Source organism: Hyperolius riggenbachi, chromosome 9 (genome assembly GCF_040937935.1).
Source record: "Hyperolius riggenbachi isolate aHypRig1 chromosome 9, aHypRig1.pri, whole genome shotgun sequence".
In the NCBI taxonomy this organism is placed as follows: Eukaryota; Metazoa; Chordata; class Amphibia; order Anura; family Hyperoliidae; genus Hyperolius; species Hyperolius riggenbachi.
The window spans coordinates 21,401,733-21,415,820 of NC_090654.1; the positions used below are offsets into that span (position 1 = coordinate 21,401,733).

The window sequence follows — 14,088 nt, forward strand, 5'->3', positions numbered from 1 at the left end:
TATAGTTTTTGAGAAAATCGATGTTAAAGTTTCAAAGAAAAAATATATACATTTAAAAACCCGCCGACTTTAACGGTTAATAGCAAAGCCTGCTTAAAATTTAGGAACACCAAATTCACAGGGTATATTAAGGGGATCAGTGGGAATAAGAGGAAAAAATTTTTTTTCAAAAAGACCTTATAGTTTTTGAGAAAATCGATTTTTAAGTTTCAAGGGCGAAAATGTCTTTTAAATGCGGAAAATGTCAGTTTTTTTTGCACAGGTAACAATAGTGTTTTATTTTCATAGATTCCCCCAAGTGGGAAGAGTTTTACTTACTTCGTTCTGAGTGTGGGAAATATAAAAAAAAAACGACGTGGGGTCCCCCCTCCCAGACCTCTTTAACCCCTTGTCCCCCATGCAGACTGGGATAGCCAGAATGCGGAGCACCGGCCGCGTGGGGCTCCGCACCCTGACTATACCAGCCCGCATGGTCCATGGATTGGGGGGTCTCGGAAGGGGAGGGGCAGCCAAGCTTTCCCCTCCCCCTCCGAGCCCTTGTCCAATCCAAGGACAAGGGGCTCTTCTCCACCTCCGATGGGCGGTGGAGGTGGAGGCCGCGATTTCCTGGGGAGGGGTTCATGGTGGCATCTGGGAGTCCCCTTTAAAAAGGGGTCCCCCAGATGCCCACCCCCCTCCCAGGAGAAATGAGTATAGAGGTACTTGTAGTACCCCTTACCCATTTCCTTTAAGAGTTAAAAGTAAATAAACACACAAACACATAGAAAAAGTATTTTAATTGAACAAAAAACATAACCACGAAAAAAGTCCTTTAATATTCTTAATTAACCATTAATACTTACCTGTCCCTTTAAAAGCCAGTTCTCACGCAATATCCTCGGAAATATACGAATCAGTTACAATGTAACAAAGTTATTACAATGTAACAACTTTGTTACATTGTAACTACGCCGCACCCGACGTCACTCACCGCCGCCGCCGCCACCGCGTCTGCGCTGCACAGACCGACAGAGCTCTGAGCTATAGCTCAGAGCTCTCTAAGCATCTTTGTATTTGGGCTCCAAGGAGCCCCATTGGTCCTTAGCAGACCAATGGGGTTCCTTCTGATTTGAAGGAACCCCATTGGTCTGCTAAGGACCAATGGGGCTCCTTGGAGCCCAAATACAAAGATGCTTTCGAGAGCTCTGAGCTAATATAGCTCAGAGCTCTGTCGGGTGAAGGGACGCTAAGTCCCCGCCGGCTCAGCTGCCCTCCCCGCCTCTCCCACATGTCACCTATATACATGCTGGCACCCATGGGTGCCAGCATGTATATGAGTGACAGGTGTGGGCGGAGTGGACGGCGGGAGCCGGCGGGGACTAGCGTGTATGCGGCGGCCGGCGGGTGAGCGGCGAGTGACGTCGGGTGCGGTGGTGTTACAAAGTAACAAAGTTGTTACATTGTAATAACTTTGTTACATTGTAACTGATTAGTATATTTCCGAGGATATTGCGTGGGAACTGGCTTTTAAAGAGACAGGTAAGTATTAATGGTTAATTAAGAATATTAAAGGACTTTTTTCGTGGTTATGTTTTTTGTTCAATTAAAATACTTTTTCTATGTGTTTGTGTGTTTATTTACTTTTAACTCTTAAAGGAAATGGGTAAGGGGTACTACAAGTACCTCTATACTCATTTCTCCTGGGAGGGGGGTGGGCATCTGGGGGACCCCTTTTTAAAGGGGACTCCCAGATGCCACCATGAACCCCTCCCCAGGAAATCGCAGCCTCCACCTCCACCGCCCATCGGAGGTGGAGAAGAGCCCCTTGTCCTTGGATTGGACAAGGGCTCGGAGGGGGAGGGGAAAGCTTGGCTGCCCCTCCCCTTCCGAGACCCCCCAATCCATGGACCATGCGGGCTGGTATAGTCAGGGCTTTTTTTAAAGTCGGCGGCTTTTTTATATTATACGGGAGCGTAATATTACGCGATTACGGCAGACTGTGTAATTTCAATGGGAGTTTACTGTCTTACGCGTAATTTGTTACGCGTAAAACGTAACCCAACGGTCTATGCGTAATTAATTACGCGTAATACCGTAGCCTTACACGTAACGCTTACGGTGCATTTGTAGTGAATTACGATGCGTAATTACGCTAATGCGTAATTTCGGCCCAGCACTGGTATAATCAGAAAAAAAAAAACTTTATCTATACTGATGACACCTAAATAAAATATATATCTTTTTCTCGAGACGAGCTATGCTTTCATTATATGGCATTTTGTCCCTCTAACAATTTTCTTTTCTACGCATTTAAATAGGAAAAAGAGAGAAAAACACAAACACATTATTTTTAATAGTAAAAATCAATCCTATTGGTTTAGGGAACATATATTCCCTTTCAGCTACTAGTGCTGCATCAGATAGTGCTGGAGGTGTGTACAGAGCTATGATTAAGGACCAGTAGGTCTGAAACATGTCAGCTTGAGATTTGATGTTTTAATATTGGATATGTCCTAACAATAAAGAGGATTCGTGGTGAATTGGTGCGGACCTTTCTTCTGTTGAAATGTTCCTGAGGTCTTGCTAACCTGGTCCAGCACAATCCTCCACTGGTGGGGTAGAGCGGTGTTCCTTCTACAAATCAGGTGTGTACAGGAGCAATGCCCAACCGTGAAACAGCTGTGCTTCAGCTATAAGACTTATATCTATGTCCTCGTGGCTTAGATGAAGTCACAGAGGACAGAGCTATTCTGTAGTGGTGGATAAAGTGGTTAAGATGAGGCCGTAATCCAAAATGTAGTGTACTTGCATAATATATTTATCATCTCTTTTAACCACTCGGCGACCGCCTAACGCCAATGGGCGGTCGCATAGTGGCTATCTCGGGATCGCCTAACGACGATTGGTGTCATTGCGGTCCTCACGAGATTAGCAGGGAAAGAGCGCTCACTCAAGCGCATGTTCCCTGCAGGGGACAAAGGAAACCACCGTGATTAGCCTGCCAGATACGATCGGAGTTGGTAGGCTGACACTAAGAAAAAGAAAAGGCAATTTATATGGGTACAGTGCTGCGATCTAGCGCAGCACTGTACTTAGAGTGTCCCTGTCACCTAACTGTCCCTCAGATGGGCTCACAATCTAATCCCTGCCAATCTAGTCCTATGCCATGTAGGTATAGTGTAGGGTATGGATCACAGTCCGGGGCTAATCTGGGAGGGATGAGGGGGGAACAAACGTGTTTTTGTTTTGTTTTGTTTTTTTAAAAAGACCTATTTTAACTAATAAAAATAAAAAATAGTTTAGAGCAGCAATCAGAGACCACCTGGAGAAAGCTCTATTAGTGGGTAGAAAAGGAGGTAAAATTCATTTGGGTGCTAAGTTGTATGACTAAGCAATAAATCGTTAAAGCTATGAAGTGCTGAATTGAAAAATTGCCTGTCACTAGGGGGGTGTAAACCTCTGGTCCTCAAGTCATTAAAAAACAAAACAAGCATGATACCCTTAAAGAATACCCGAGGTGACATCATGAGATAGACATGTGCATGTACAGTGCCTAGCACACAATTAACTATGCTGTGTTCCTTTTTTTTTTCTTTTTTTCTTTGCCTGAAAGAGTTAAGCATCAGGTATGTAAGTGGCAGTTCTTGTCTGAGTCAGGACTGGGTCAGACTACAGTGTGACCCTCACTGATAGGAAATTACAACTATAAAACACTTTCTTAGCAGAAAATGGCTTATGGGAGCAGGAAAGAGATAAAAAGGGTCCATAGTTCATAGATTTTAGCTCTGGCATACTTCAATGAATGTGTCATTGAGCAAAAACAATAAAACAGTAAAAACATAAAAAAGTAGATTTAACCACTTCAGGATCACAGGTTTTCTTCCCTTAAAACCAAAACAACTTTTACATTTCAGCGCTCCTCCCATTCATTCACTGATAACTTTATTGCTACTCATCACATGTGAATGATCTATAGGTTGTTTTTTTCGCCACAAATTAGGCTTTTCAAGGGTGATATTTTATTTTAGTAATAATGTTATTCTCTATGCATTTTAAAAAGAAAAAAGAGAAAAAAATGAAAAGATACACTATTTCTATATTTCCAACCATAAAAAAAAAAGCAAGGGAGGCTAGGATTAGATCAGGGTTGATCAGGGTTAATCAGGGTTGATCAGGGGTATATAGTCCTGGTATATTTATTTATAAGTCCTGGTATATTTATAAAATCCTCTAGGTGGCAGTCAGACTACAAGAAAAGAAGATCCAGTTACCTTGTAATCCTCTCAGGAGTGATTACAAGGTAACTGTATCTTCTTAAGTGCTGGCAACATTGTTTGTAAACCTCACAAATGAATGAGCACTGCTATTGGCTTATAGCAGTGCTCATTCATGGTTACAGGCATCTGATTGGTGATGGGAGTAATTACTCCCATTCATCAATCCCACCCAGAAATAAATGAAGCTGGTGCACGTGCACGTGCACGCACGGGGGCGCGCACCCGCGGGCGGGAGCGCGGGAGCGCGCGGGAGCGGGGGCGCGCGGGAGCGCGCGCGTGCACGCGCGCGATCGCGCCCGCACAGCACAATAGCGGCAGGGGCGTTTATAAACGCCCCTGATCCGCTAATTAAGTCAATAGGGGCGTAGTTATGCGTCTGGGAAATCCGAAAGTGGTTAAATATAAAATAAAACTGTGGACTATCTTAAAAAGTCGTTTTTAGGAGAAGGAGGATAGATACAATTGTTTATTTCATTAGTTTATTTTCATCTCGGGTGTCCTTTAAATAAGTAAGTAAACAAAAAAAATGAGAAATAATAAATTTGTTCATTTGTGCTTAGGCCTTCTTTATGAACTACACACTTCAAATCATCCTATAGAGCAGTGATGGCTAACCTTGGCACTCCAGCTGTGACAAAACTACAAATCCCATCATGCCTCTGCCTCCCCGAGTTATGCTTAGAGCTGTCAGAGTATTGCAATGCCTCATGGGACTTGTAGTTCCACCACAGCTGGAGTGCCAAGGTTAGCCATCACTGCTATAGAGCATCCAGTATTGTTAAAGGACCACTATCTCAAAAAATTGTAAAATTTAAAATACATGAAAACACATACAGTACATAAAAAGTACATTTCTCCCAGGGTAAAATGCGCTATGAATTACTTTTCTCCTATGCTGATGTCACTTACGGTAGGTAGTATAGGTAGATAATGCCCCCTCAGTATATAGTGCCCTAATTGGTATATTAAGCTCTACATTAGTGCTCCCTTCTGATGTAGCCCTCACTACAGTGCCCCTATGAAGTGTTTCCTTTCAAAAAATGCCCCTATATGCCTTTGAAAAAAAAGAAAACCCCACGAATCCCCCATGCGGACATGTATTAGTCCAAAACTGTCAGATCTGTCAGACTTTTACTGCCTTCTGTGACAGCAACAAAGGAAAAAAGAAATTTACATTTTATACATATGTATACACATGCATTTTATATTTTACAGTTTTTCACAAAAGTGGTCCTTTAACCACTTAAAGTGGACCCAAATTAAAAATACAAGATTTCAGAAATAAAATCTATTTTCTAAATTATAATAATAAATAGCAGCATTTTTTCAGCTGCATGATGAAAAATATAAAATATTTTACATTTATTGGAGGAACCCCTCCCCTCCTTTCAAATTGCCGGGATTTTTCCGGCAAACTGGTGGAGTAGATGGTGTCCAGCAAAGGAGGAATTGCTAATGGCTGCCCCCAGTATATTCCTAGTTATGCAAAGAGGAGGGTGAAAAGCATGCACTGAAATGCTCATAGGCTTGAAGGAGTGTTTATTTATCTTTGTATGTGTCAGAGTGGTGCAACTAAATATTTTTAATTAAAAAAATGTTTGGTTTGGGTCCACTTTAAGCCCCTCTGGACAAACATTCTCGTCGAGATAGGAGCGCGCTCCCGCCGCTGGCCGTTAGCCCAGCGATCAATGAATGGAATTATAGATCCCATTCATTGATCGAAGCCCCCCGCAAAAAAAGCCGACAGCCTCTTATCAGAGGCTGCAGTTTTTCTGAGCTACAAAAAGTTTCCCATCCTCCTAATGCTTCCTAGAAGCGTACGATCACGCTTCCAGGACTTTTTGACTGTGGCCATTTTGTGGCCAAATAGTAAAACTACACCCACATCCATTTTTTATTAACTAAATACATTTTTTGACATTTAAAACTAGCTGTTTACCAAAAATTACACCAAATAAAATTTTTAATAAAAAAATAATAATAATAAAACAAATTATACAAAAAAAACACCATAAATAGTTACCTAAGGGTCTGAACTTTTTAAATATGCATGTCAAAGGAGTATATTAATATCATTTTTTTAATTATGGGCTTGTAAATAGCGATGAACGCAAATTAAAAAAAATGCACCTTTATTTCCCCCAACAATATCGGCGCCATACATTGTGATAGGGACATAATTTAAATGGTGTAATAAGCGGGACAAATGGGCAAATAAAATACATAGGTTTTAATTATGGTAGCATGTATTAATTTCAAACTATAATGGCCAAAAACTAGAAATATTTTTTTTTCCATTTCTTTCTTAATATTCCTTTTAAAATGGATTTAGAATGAATGAATTCTTAGCAAAATGTATCACCCAAAGAAAGCCTAATTGGTGGCGGAAAAAAACAAGATATAGATCAATTCATTGTGATAAGTAGTGATAAAGTTATTGGCAAATGAATGGGAGGTGAAAGTTGCTCAAATGAAAAAAATAAACAACCCTGTGAACTTAAGTGGTTAAGACTCCACCCAGAAAATACCTCAAGGAGTAAAACCACAATGGCGTGGTCAATGCATTAACCTGGATGTCAGGCTAGGAGGTGGGTACCTGCCCACTAGGGCCACTGACCAAAATAAAGAGCCTAATTGGACTGACAGTTCTCTACAGGGCCGGGCCGAGGCATAGGCTGGAGAGGCTCCAGCCTCAGGGCGCAGTGTAGGAGGGGGCGCACAATTCATTCAGCTGTCACTCCTAATTGTGTTTGAAGCAGAAAGAAATAAGAAAAGGAGATACATGGAAGTGACTACAAGCCAGACAACTAGAGAGTAAGGTGTTGGGGGCCCTGGGGCACTTCTTAGTCCAATAGCAATCAGTGTGTGATGGCTGGGGTGGCAGGGATGGAGGGGCGCACTTTGGTGTCTCAGCCTTGGGTGCTGGAGGACCTTGTCCCGGCTCTGCTTCTCTAACAATTTAGAATATAGAATATCATTGCCATGGTACTGACCTTCAGAATTGTCTGCGGATGTTTGGTCCATCTTCTATAATAACTCACTATCATAATCTTCACTGAAAGACAAAGCACAATGACATAAGAAAGAATAGCTTTGTTATAACAGTTATTTTACAAAAAAAACAGAGCACCAATAATTCCTTTTCCTGAAATAAACTGAGTATTGAGTTCTGTCCAGTGCTTACTGCTGTGGCACACTAATCTGTGTATAATTATTCATATCATCTTAACCCATTAGCAGCTTTAATAGAATTATCTTGCTAGAGATAAGTGCACAGCTTTTGACTTCAGTCTGCAGAACGTGTTGTGCTGTAAATTCTTGGAATGTTTTGATCTCTCTGTCTAGCAGAAAATATAGAGACTGAAAGCAGAAGTCCTCTGTTATTGTCACACACTGCCCTCTAGGGACAAGTGGCCATACATACACATTGCAGCAGTACCAATTAGAAACAAGAAAATGTAACAAATAAAACAATAGAAAAAATGAACTAAAATAAATTGGCTGCTAATGGGATAATACCAGTGTCACAAACTTCCACATTATTTTGGCTCTTGGTTTTTCCCCACTTCCCCCTCCCCTCTTTTTTCCTGAAATAAAGGTGCAGCAAGGCCTCATTTCCCTTTGTATGAATTCAGCCACGTTTTCAGCATCACAAAATTCTGGGTACTCTGCAAACAGTAATGATAACTGGGGATATATCCATGAGTGTGCTGTGTTTGTGACGTGATTTTTTTCCCTGTCTGCTGTATTTTTTGTGTGCACAGGAAGATCTCAAAGCAATTGCATGGCTATGCGATTTTTTTCACAATCTGGTAATTCAAAATATTCCCCTCCTGTTTCTTTCTCTCCCTCTGCAAATTGTAAACACACTGCAATCGTGCCATACAGCTGTCAGATCCTCCCACCAAAGAACACAATAATATACCATATCCTCCCAGACAACATAATCAGGCAGCAAGTCAGAGCCCCAAACAACATAATTAGGCAGAGTGTTCCCACAAAAAACATAGCTAGGCAAGTCATCTCAGAAAATATAAACAGGCAGCATGTCCCCCAAACAAAATAATTAAGCAGCATAATTAGATCATTTTATTCAAATATATGCAGATTGGTATTGTTTACTCCATTGGATTGATCCATTTCCAAACTACAAATATTTGCATAGAAGAAGTATTACTTGGGAACAAAGAGAAATTGGGAGCGCTCCTAATCGGGCTGCACCTGAAATGACTACCAGCAGAGGTGCGCAGAGCCCCCTAGAGGCTAAATACACACCTTGTATTCAAAACAGATGCAAATTATGCTCTAAACCCTAAACTCAGATTAAAACGGAAGGCAATCTGAAATAGCACATGGATGCAGATAGGCATATGTAAATTTACATTTCTGTACAGCAGGAGGAGGAGGCAGCGCTTCCCAAGACAGACTGCATCTGAATGGATAACTGCATGGATGTGCAGAGTCTGAATATAGGCAGGTTACGCAACTTGCATTCAAAACAGATGTAACAAAATGGAGGATGTTAACTTCCAAAACAGTGTGCGCGCAGAGTGTTCCCGTACTAGACTTTTTCACCACGTTGAGGGATCCTCATAGAAAAGACCGTAAACACTAATTAACAAAAACATAGAGCCAACCTGGAGAAGCTGGCCGTAAAATGGTTTACACATTTTCCTTGGGAACAGAGAGGAATGAGTAGTTCTCCTAATCGGGCTGCACCTGAAATGACTACCAACAGAGGTGTGCAGAGCCCCCTGGAGGCTAAATACATGTTTGTATTCAAAACAGAGGCAAACTATGCGCTAATCCCTAAACTCAGATTAAAACGGAAGGCAAACTGAAATAGCACATGGATGCAGCTGGGATCAGTGAATAATGGCGCACAGCGCCTATGCATTAAAATGGCGCCGCATTAAAAAGATACGCTTATCGCTATTTTTCGTTAGTACTGCATAATAATGGCGCACAGGGAAAAAAGAAGAAAAACGGCACACACTAACGTTATTTATCAATAGTGGCAAACACTAACGTTATTTATCAATAGCGCCCTACATAAGCCAAACTGCAGAAGTTATTTAACTGCAAAATGGTGAATGGATTTAATGTAACACTGTCAAGGTTAGGGTTAGGCACCACCAAGGGAGATTTAGGGTTAGGCACCACCAGGGAGGTCTTAGGGTTAGCCACCACCAGGGGGGTGGTTAGGGTTAGGCACCACCAGGGGGTGGTTAGGGTTAGGCACCACCAGTGGGGTGGTTAGGGTTAGGCACCACCAGGGAGGTCTTAGGGTTAGCCACCACCAGGGGGGTGGTTAGGGTTAGGCACCACCAGTGGGTGGCTAGGGTTAGGCACCACCAGTGGGGTGGTTAGGGTTAAGCACCACCAGGGGGGGTTTAGGGGTTAGGGATAGGTACAGAGAGGGTTCTGTGTGTTAACGCTAAATAACAATAAGGCTTTAACGGTAAATAACAATAAGGCTTTAACGTTAAATAGCGATAAGCGGCAAACGGATTAGCGGCAACACCATGCGCCATTATTGGCAGGCGCCATTTTCAGATGGATCCGATGCAGCTAGCCATATGTAAACTCACATTTATATACAGCAGGGGGAGGTGGCAGCGCATCCCAAGACAGACTGCATCTGATTGGCTAACTGCATGGATGTGCCGAGCCTAAATATATGCCAAAGAAGTATAACGTCTTTATCACTTCATAATTATTTGCATCTCACCGGTCAGCTTTGCCAGGGTTGGTTCTTAAAACTGCAGGCTGCATAGTAAGAAACTGCCTTCTGTAAAACCACTTCCCTTACAAGTTCCTTTACAAAGTACTGACTGCATAGTTGTCATTCTCATTGTCTGTAGAAACTTGTATTACATGCTTTGTTTGACAGGTGTGAAAGTGGCGGGCGCAGCGACAGGAGTGAGACGACCACCGTACCTCTTCCTGTTATCGGCTGTCTCTCTTCGGTTTCAGGCAATGACCACGTTTTCTCCCGGAGAGCTGGAATTCATTTAGATGATTTATATTCTTCCTAGGTGTTAGCAGATCAGTCACACATACCTGAGCCTTTCACACCAGAGGAGCTGTATTCAGGTAGCTGCAAGAGTGAAATCTGAGATGGGAGAGGGGAGGGGCAGGCAGGGTGCGCAGGATGCAACTGTGTGGTTTCAGTTTTACAACCATAGCTGTGGGCTAGTTTACATTCTTCCGCTGAATCAGGCTTTCTCATCCTTTTTACCCTGGAGGAACCTTATTCCAGTGTTTTTTATTCATGTGTTTATTACTAATCTGCATACCTCCCAACTTTTTGAGATGAGAAAAAGGGACACTTAAGCCACGCCCCTGCCACACCCCTGGCCAAGCCCTCACCACGCCTCTAGTCATGCATACCATAAAGATTCATAAGAAACATATGTTGTTTTATAATTCAAACCACACTGGTCCTTTCTATCCTGGTTCATTTTCCTTCATAGTAACATTTTAAAATTAGTAATATATCGATTTAAAGGTTGGGAATAAAGTTTAGAGTCAATCAAACACATTGGCTGGATAGTGTAATGGTTGTAATGGTTAAGGGCTCCGCCTCTGACATAGGAGACCTGGGTTCGAATCTCGGCTCTGCCTGTTCAGTAAGCCAGCACCTATTCAGTAGGAGACCTTGGGCAAGAGTCCCTAACACTGCTACTGCCTACTGAGTGCGCTCTAGTGGCTGCCTCACAAGTGCTTTGAGTCCGTCAGGAGAAAGGCGCTATACAAATACTGCAATTATTATTATTATTATTATTTTTAGTAGAGAAATATATATATTTACATAGAAAGACGGACAAAGTCCTGAAAGAGGGACAAATGAAATGAGGAGGAAAGAGGGACAGAGGGACATGGCTCTCAAAGAGGGACTGTCGCTCCGAAAAAGGGACAGTTGGGAGCTATGATTCTGACCACCAATTTGGTGCTTCTTTTTACAGTAGCCCCTATTATAGTGTGCTCTCTATCATACTATCCTCAACACCCACGATGGGGCACAGGGACGTAACTAGTAATCAATGGGCCCCCCTGCAAAACTTGGGATGGGGCCCCTTCCCCCACCTTCCCCGCCTCCCCCCTCACTTTCTGCCCAGGTAAACTGAGAACCAATGTCCCGATCACTAGCAATTGGCTGGTGCACATTTAAATGTGTTTTCCCCAGGCAGATAAAAACAGACAGCAGTGAAGCACCGAACACATTTTCTCTATCAATTACATTAGCTTCTGCGACAGAACGTGCATGTTTTCACACATACAGACATTGGGCTCGATTCACAAAGCTGTGATAAATGCTATTACGGCCGTGATAAGCTCAGCGCGCAGGTTAGCGTGCGTACAGGTTTGCGCGCATAATAGTAAAGGTTTGCATGCAATAACTTTCCCTTTTACGCTCTAACATATGGGTTAGCGCACGAACGGGGAAAGTTAATGCAGGCAAACCTTAACTATTACGCGCACAAACCTGTACGCACGCTAACCTGCGCGCTGAGCTTATCACGTGTGCAGAAAACACATACAGAAAAGGTAGGGGGAGAGGGCAGACATGCTGCGGCCCGGTAGGAAACTGCCAACAGACCAGCAGTGGGCCGTGGCCCGGTGGTTGGGGACCCCTGCTTTAATGCCCACCTGAAAAGAAAGGGAAATGGAGGCTGACATATTTATTTCCTTTTAAAGTGGACCTGAACTCTTGCACAGGACAGAAGGAAAATGGAAAGAAATGCACCCTGTATGTATTTAGAGAGTTCAGCCTGTCTAATCCCCCCTCATCTGTGAATAATCACAACTGTAACTTGATCCCTCAGCTGTGTCAGAGATAATTGGTAAACACAGGATGTTAACAATATGTCTGCTTCCATAAAAGCAGGAAGTAGACAAACTGCAGATTTATTGCAGGATTTGTATCAGCTGTAAGAAAGAAATGTTTTTCTTTAAAGGTTATTATGCTGTTCTTTTAAAACAGAGAGGAAGGTCTGAGTTCAGGTCCGCCTTAAAGGATACCAGAGACTAAAACATTAGGAGAAACGGGGGAGCCGGCATGTAGGGGGGAGCTGTCCTGATGCCCACCGTTCTCCTCTTCCCCCTCTTTTTATACCTAAAGCCCCTCCGGCAGCCTCTTCCGGGTCGCCGAAGTTGGGCATCACTGCGCTGGCCGGGCTGCGTGACCGTGCTGTAGGACGTGCAGAGTGCTCTTGGCCATAGTCGCATGCTGTAGATCATGCCCAGCCTGGCCAACACAGGCGCAGTGATGCCCAACCTCGGTGACCCGGAAGAGGCTTCCGGAGGGGCTTTGGGTATGAAAAGAGGGGGGCAGAGGAGACCGGTGGGCATCAGGACAGCTCCCCCCTACATACCTGCTCCCCCCTTCTCCTCTGCAATACATTCAGAAAAAAAGAATCTTGGTAGAATATTAGCTTACAAGAAATGTTGCTCGTGCCGGTATTGAAGGGCTTTTCCTGGAAACCAGATCAACTTCATAAAAGAAAAATTACCACCCGGTAGTGATGTAACCGTAGCTATGCAGGCTAAAAATAGAATGTGTTTTAAGCTGATGTAACCAATCAGACTTATGTCCTGTTTGCCAGTTTCCTCCCCTACATTGCAGTCATTACAGGACATCATTCTGAGAAACACTCTTTATGTTGTGTGAAAAAGCCTTCAAGCAACAGCAACAACATCTAATCCCTACCATAGTCATAGTTTAATGTCCTCCTACCATACTATTGTTATCTATATATATAAAATCGGATGTATGTATGTAAGTGTGTATGCATGTACAGTGGCTTGCAAAAGTATTCGGCCCCCTTGAAGTTTTCCACATTTTGTCACATTCCTGCCACAAACATGGACCAATACATAGTGGTGTACTTGTGAGAAGTGGAATGAAAATCACACATGACTCCAAACATTTTTTACAAATAAATAACTGCAAAGTGGGGTGTGCGTAATTATTCAGCCCCCTTTGATCTGAGGGCAGTCAGTTGCCCATAGACATTGCCGGATGAGTGCTAAAGACTACATAGAGTGCACCTGTGTGTAATCTAATGTCAGTACAAATACAGCTGCTCTGTGAGTGCCTCAGAGGCTGTCTAGGAGAATATTGGGAGCAACAACACTGTGCAATCCAAAGAACAGACCAGACAGGTCAGGGATAAAGTTATTGAGAAATTTAAAGCAGGCTTAGGCTAGAAAAAGATTTCCAAAGCCTTGAACATCCCACGGAGCACTGTTTAAGCGATTATTCAGAAATGGAAGGAGTATGGCACAACTGTAAACCTACCAAGACAAGGCCGTCCACCTAAACTCACAGGCCGAACAAGGAGAGCGCTGATCAGAAATGCAGTCAAGAGGCCCATGGTGACTCTGGACGAGTTGTAGAGATCTACAGCTCAGGTGGGGGAATCTGTCCACTGCACAAAGTTGGCCTTTATGGAAGAGTGGCAAGAAGAAAGCCATTGTTAACAGAAAAGCATAAGAAGTCCCGTTTGCAGTTTGCCACAAGCCATGTGGGGGACACAGCAACCATGTGGAAGAAGGTGCTCTGGTCAGATGAGACCAAAATGGAACGTTTTGGCCAAAATGCAAAACGCTATGTGTGGCAGAAAACTAACACTGCACATCACTCTGAACACACCATCCCGACTGTCAAATATGGTAGTGGCAGCATCATGCTCTGGGGGTGCTTCTCTTCTGCAGGGACAGGGAAGCTGGTCAGATTTGATGGGAAGATGGATGGAGCCAAATACAAGGCAAACTTGGAAGAAAACCTCTTGGAGACTGCAAAAGACTTGAGACTGGGGTGGAGGTT

At 43.2% G+C, this 14,088-nt stretch overlaps 1 protein-coding gene across 2 annotated transcripts in view; it reads right to left on the bottom strand.

The window, feature by feature from the left end:
• Positions 1-12,754, bottom strand: part of LOC137532016 (NACHT, LRR and PYD domains-containing protein 3-like) — a 97,955-nt gene extending 85,201 nt beyond the window's left edge. Inside the window, exons 1-2 of one of the 2 annotated variants that reach the window (XM_068252107.1) lie at positions 12,700-12,754; positions 7,250-7,311 (exon numbers count right to left, since the gene is read on the bottom strand). In XM_068252107.1, the coding sequence (XP_068108208.1) occupies positions 7,250-7,280 (31 nt within the window). In that variant the 5' untranslated portion in view covers positions 7,281-7,311; positions 12,700-12,754. Of the gene's footprint in view, positions 1-7,249; positions 7,312-10,196; positions 10,348-12,699 lie in introns of those variants that run through there. The other variant, XM_068252106.1, reaches the window with a different exon arrangement.
• Positions 12,755-14,088: the final 1,334 nt, after the last annotated feature.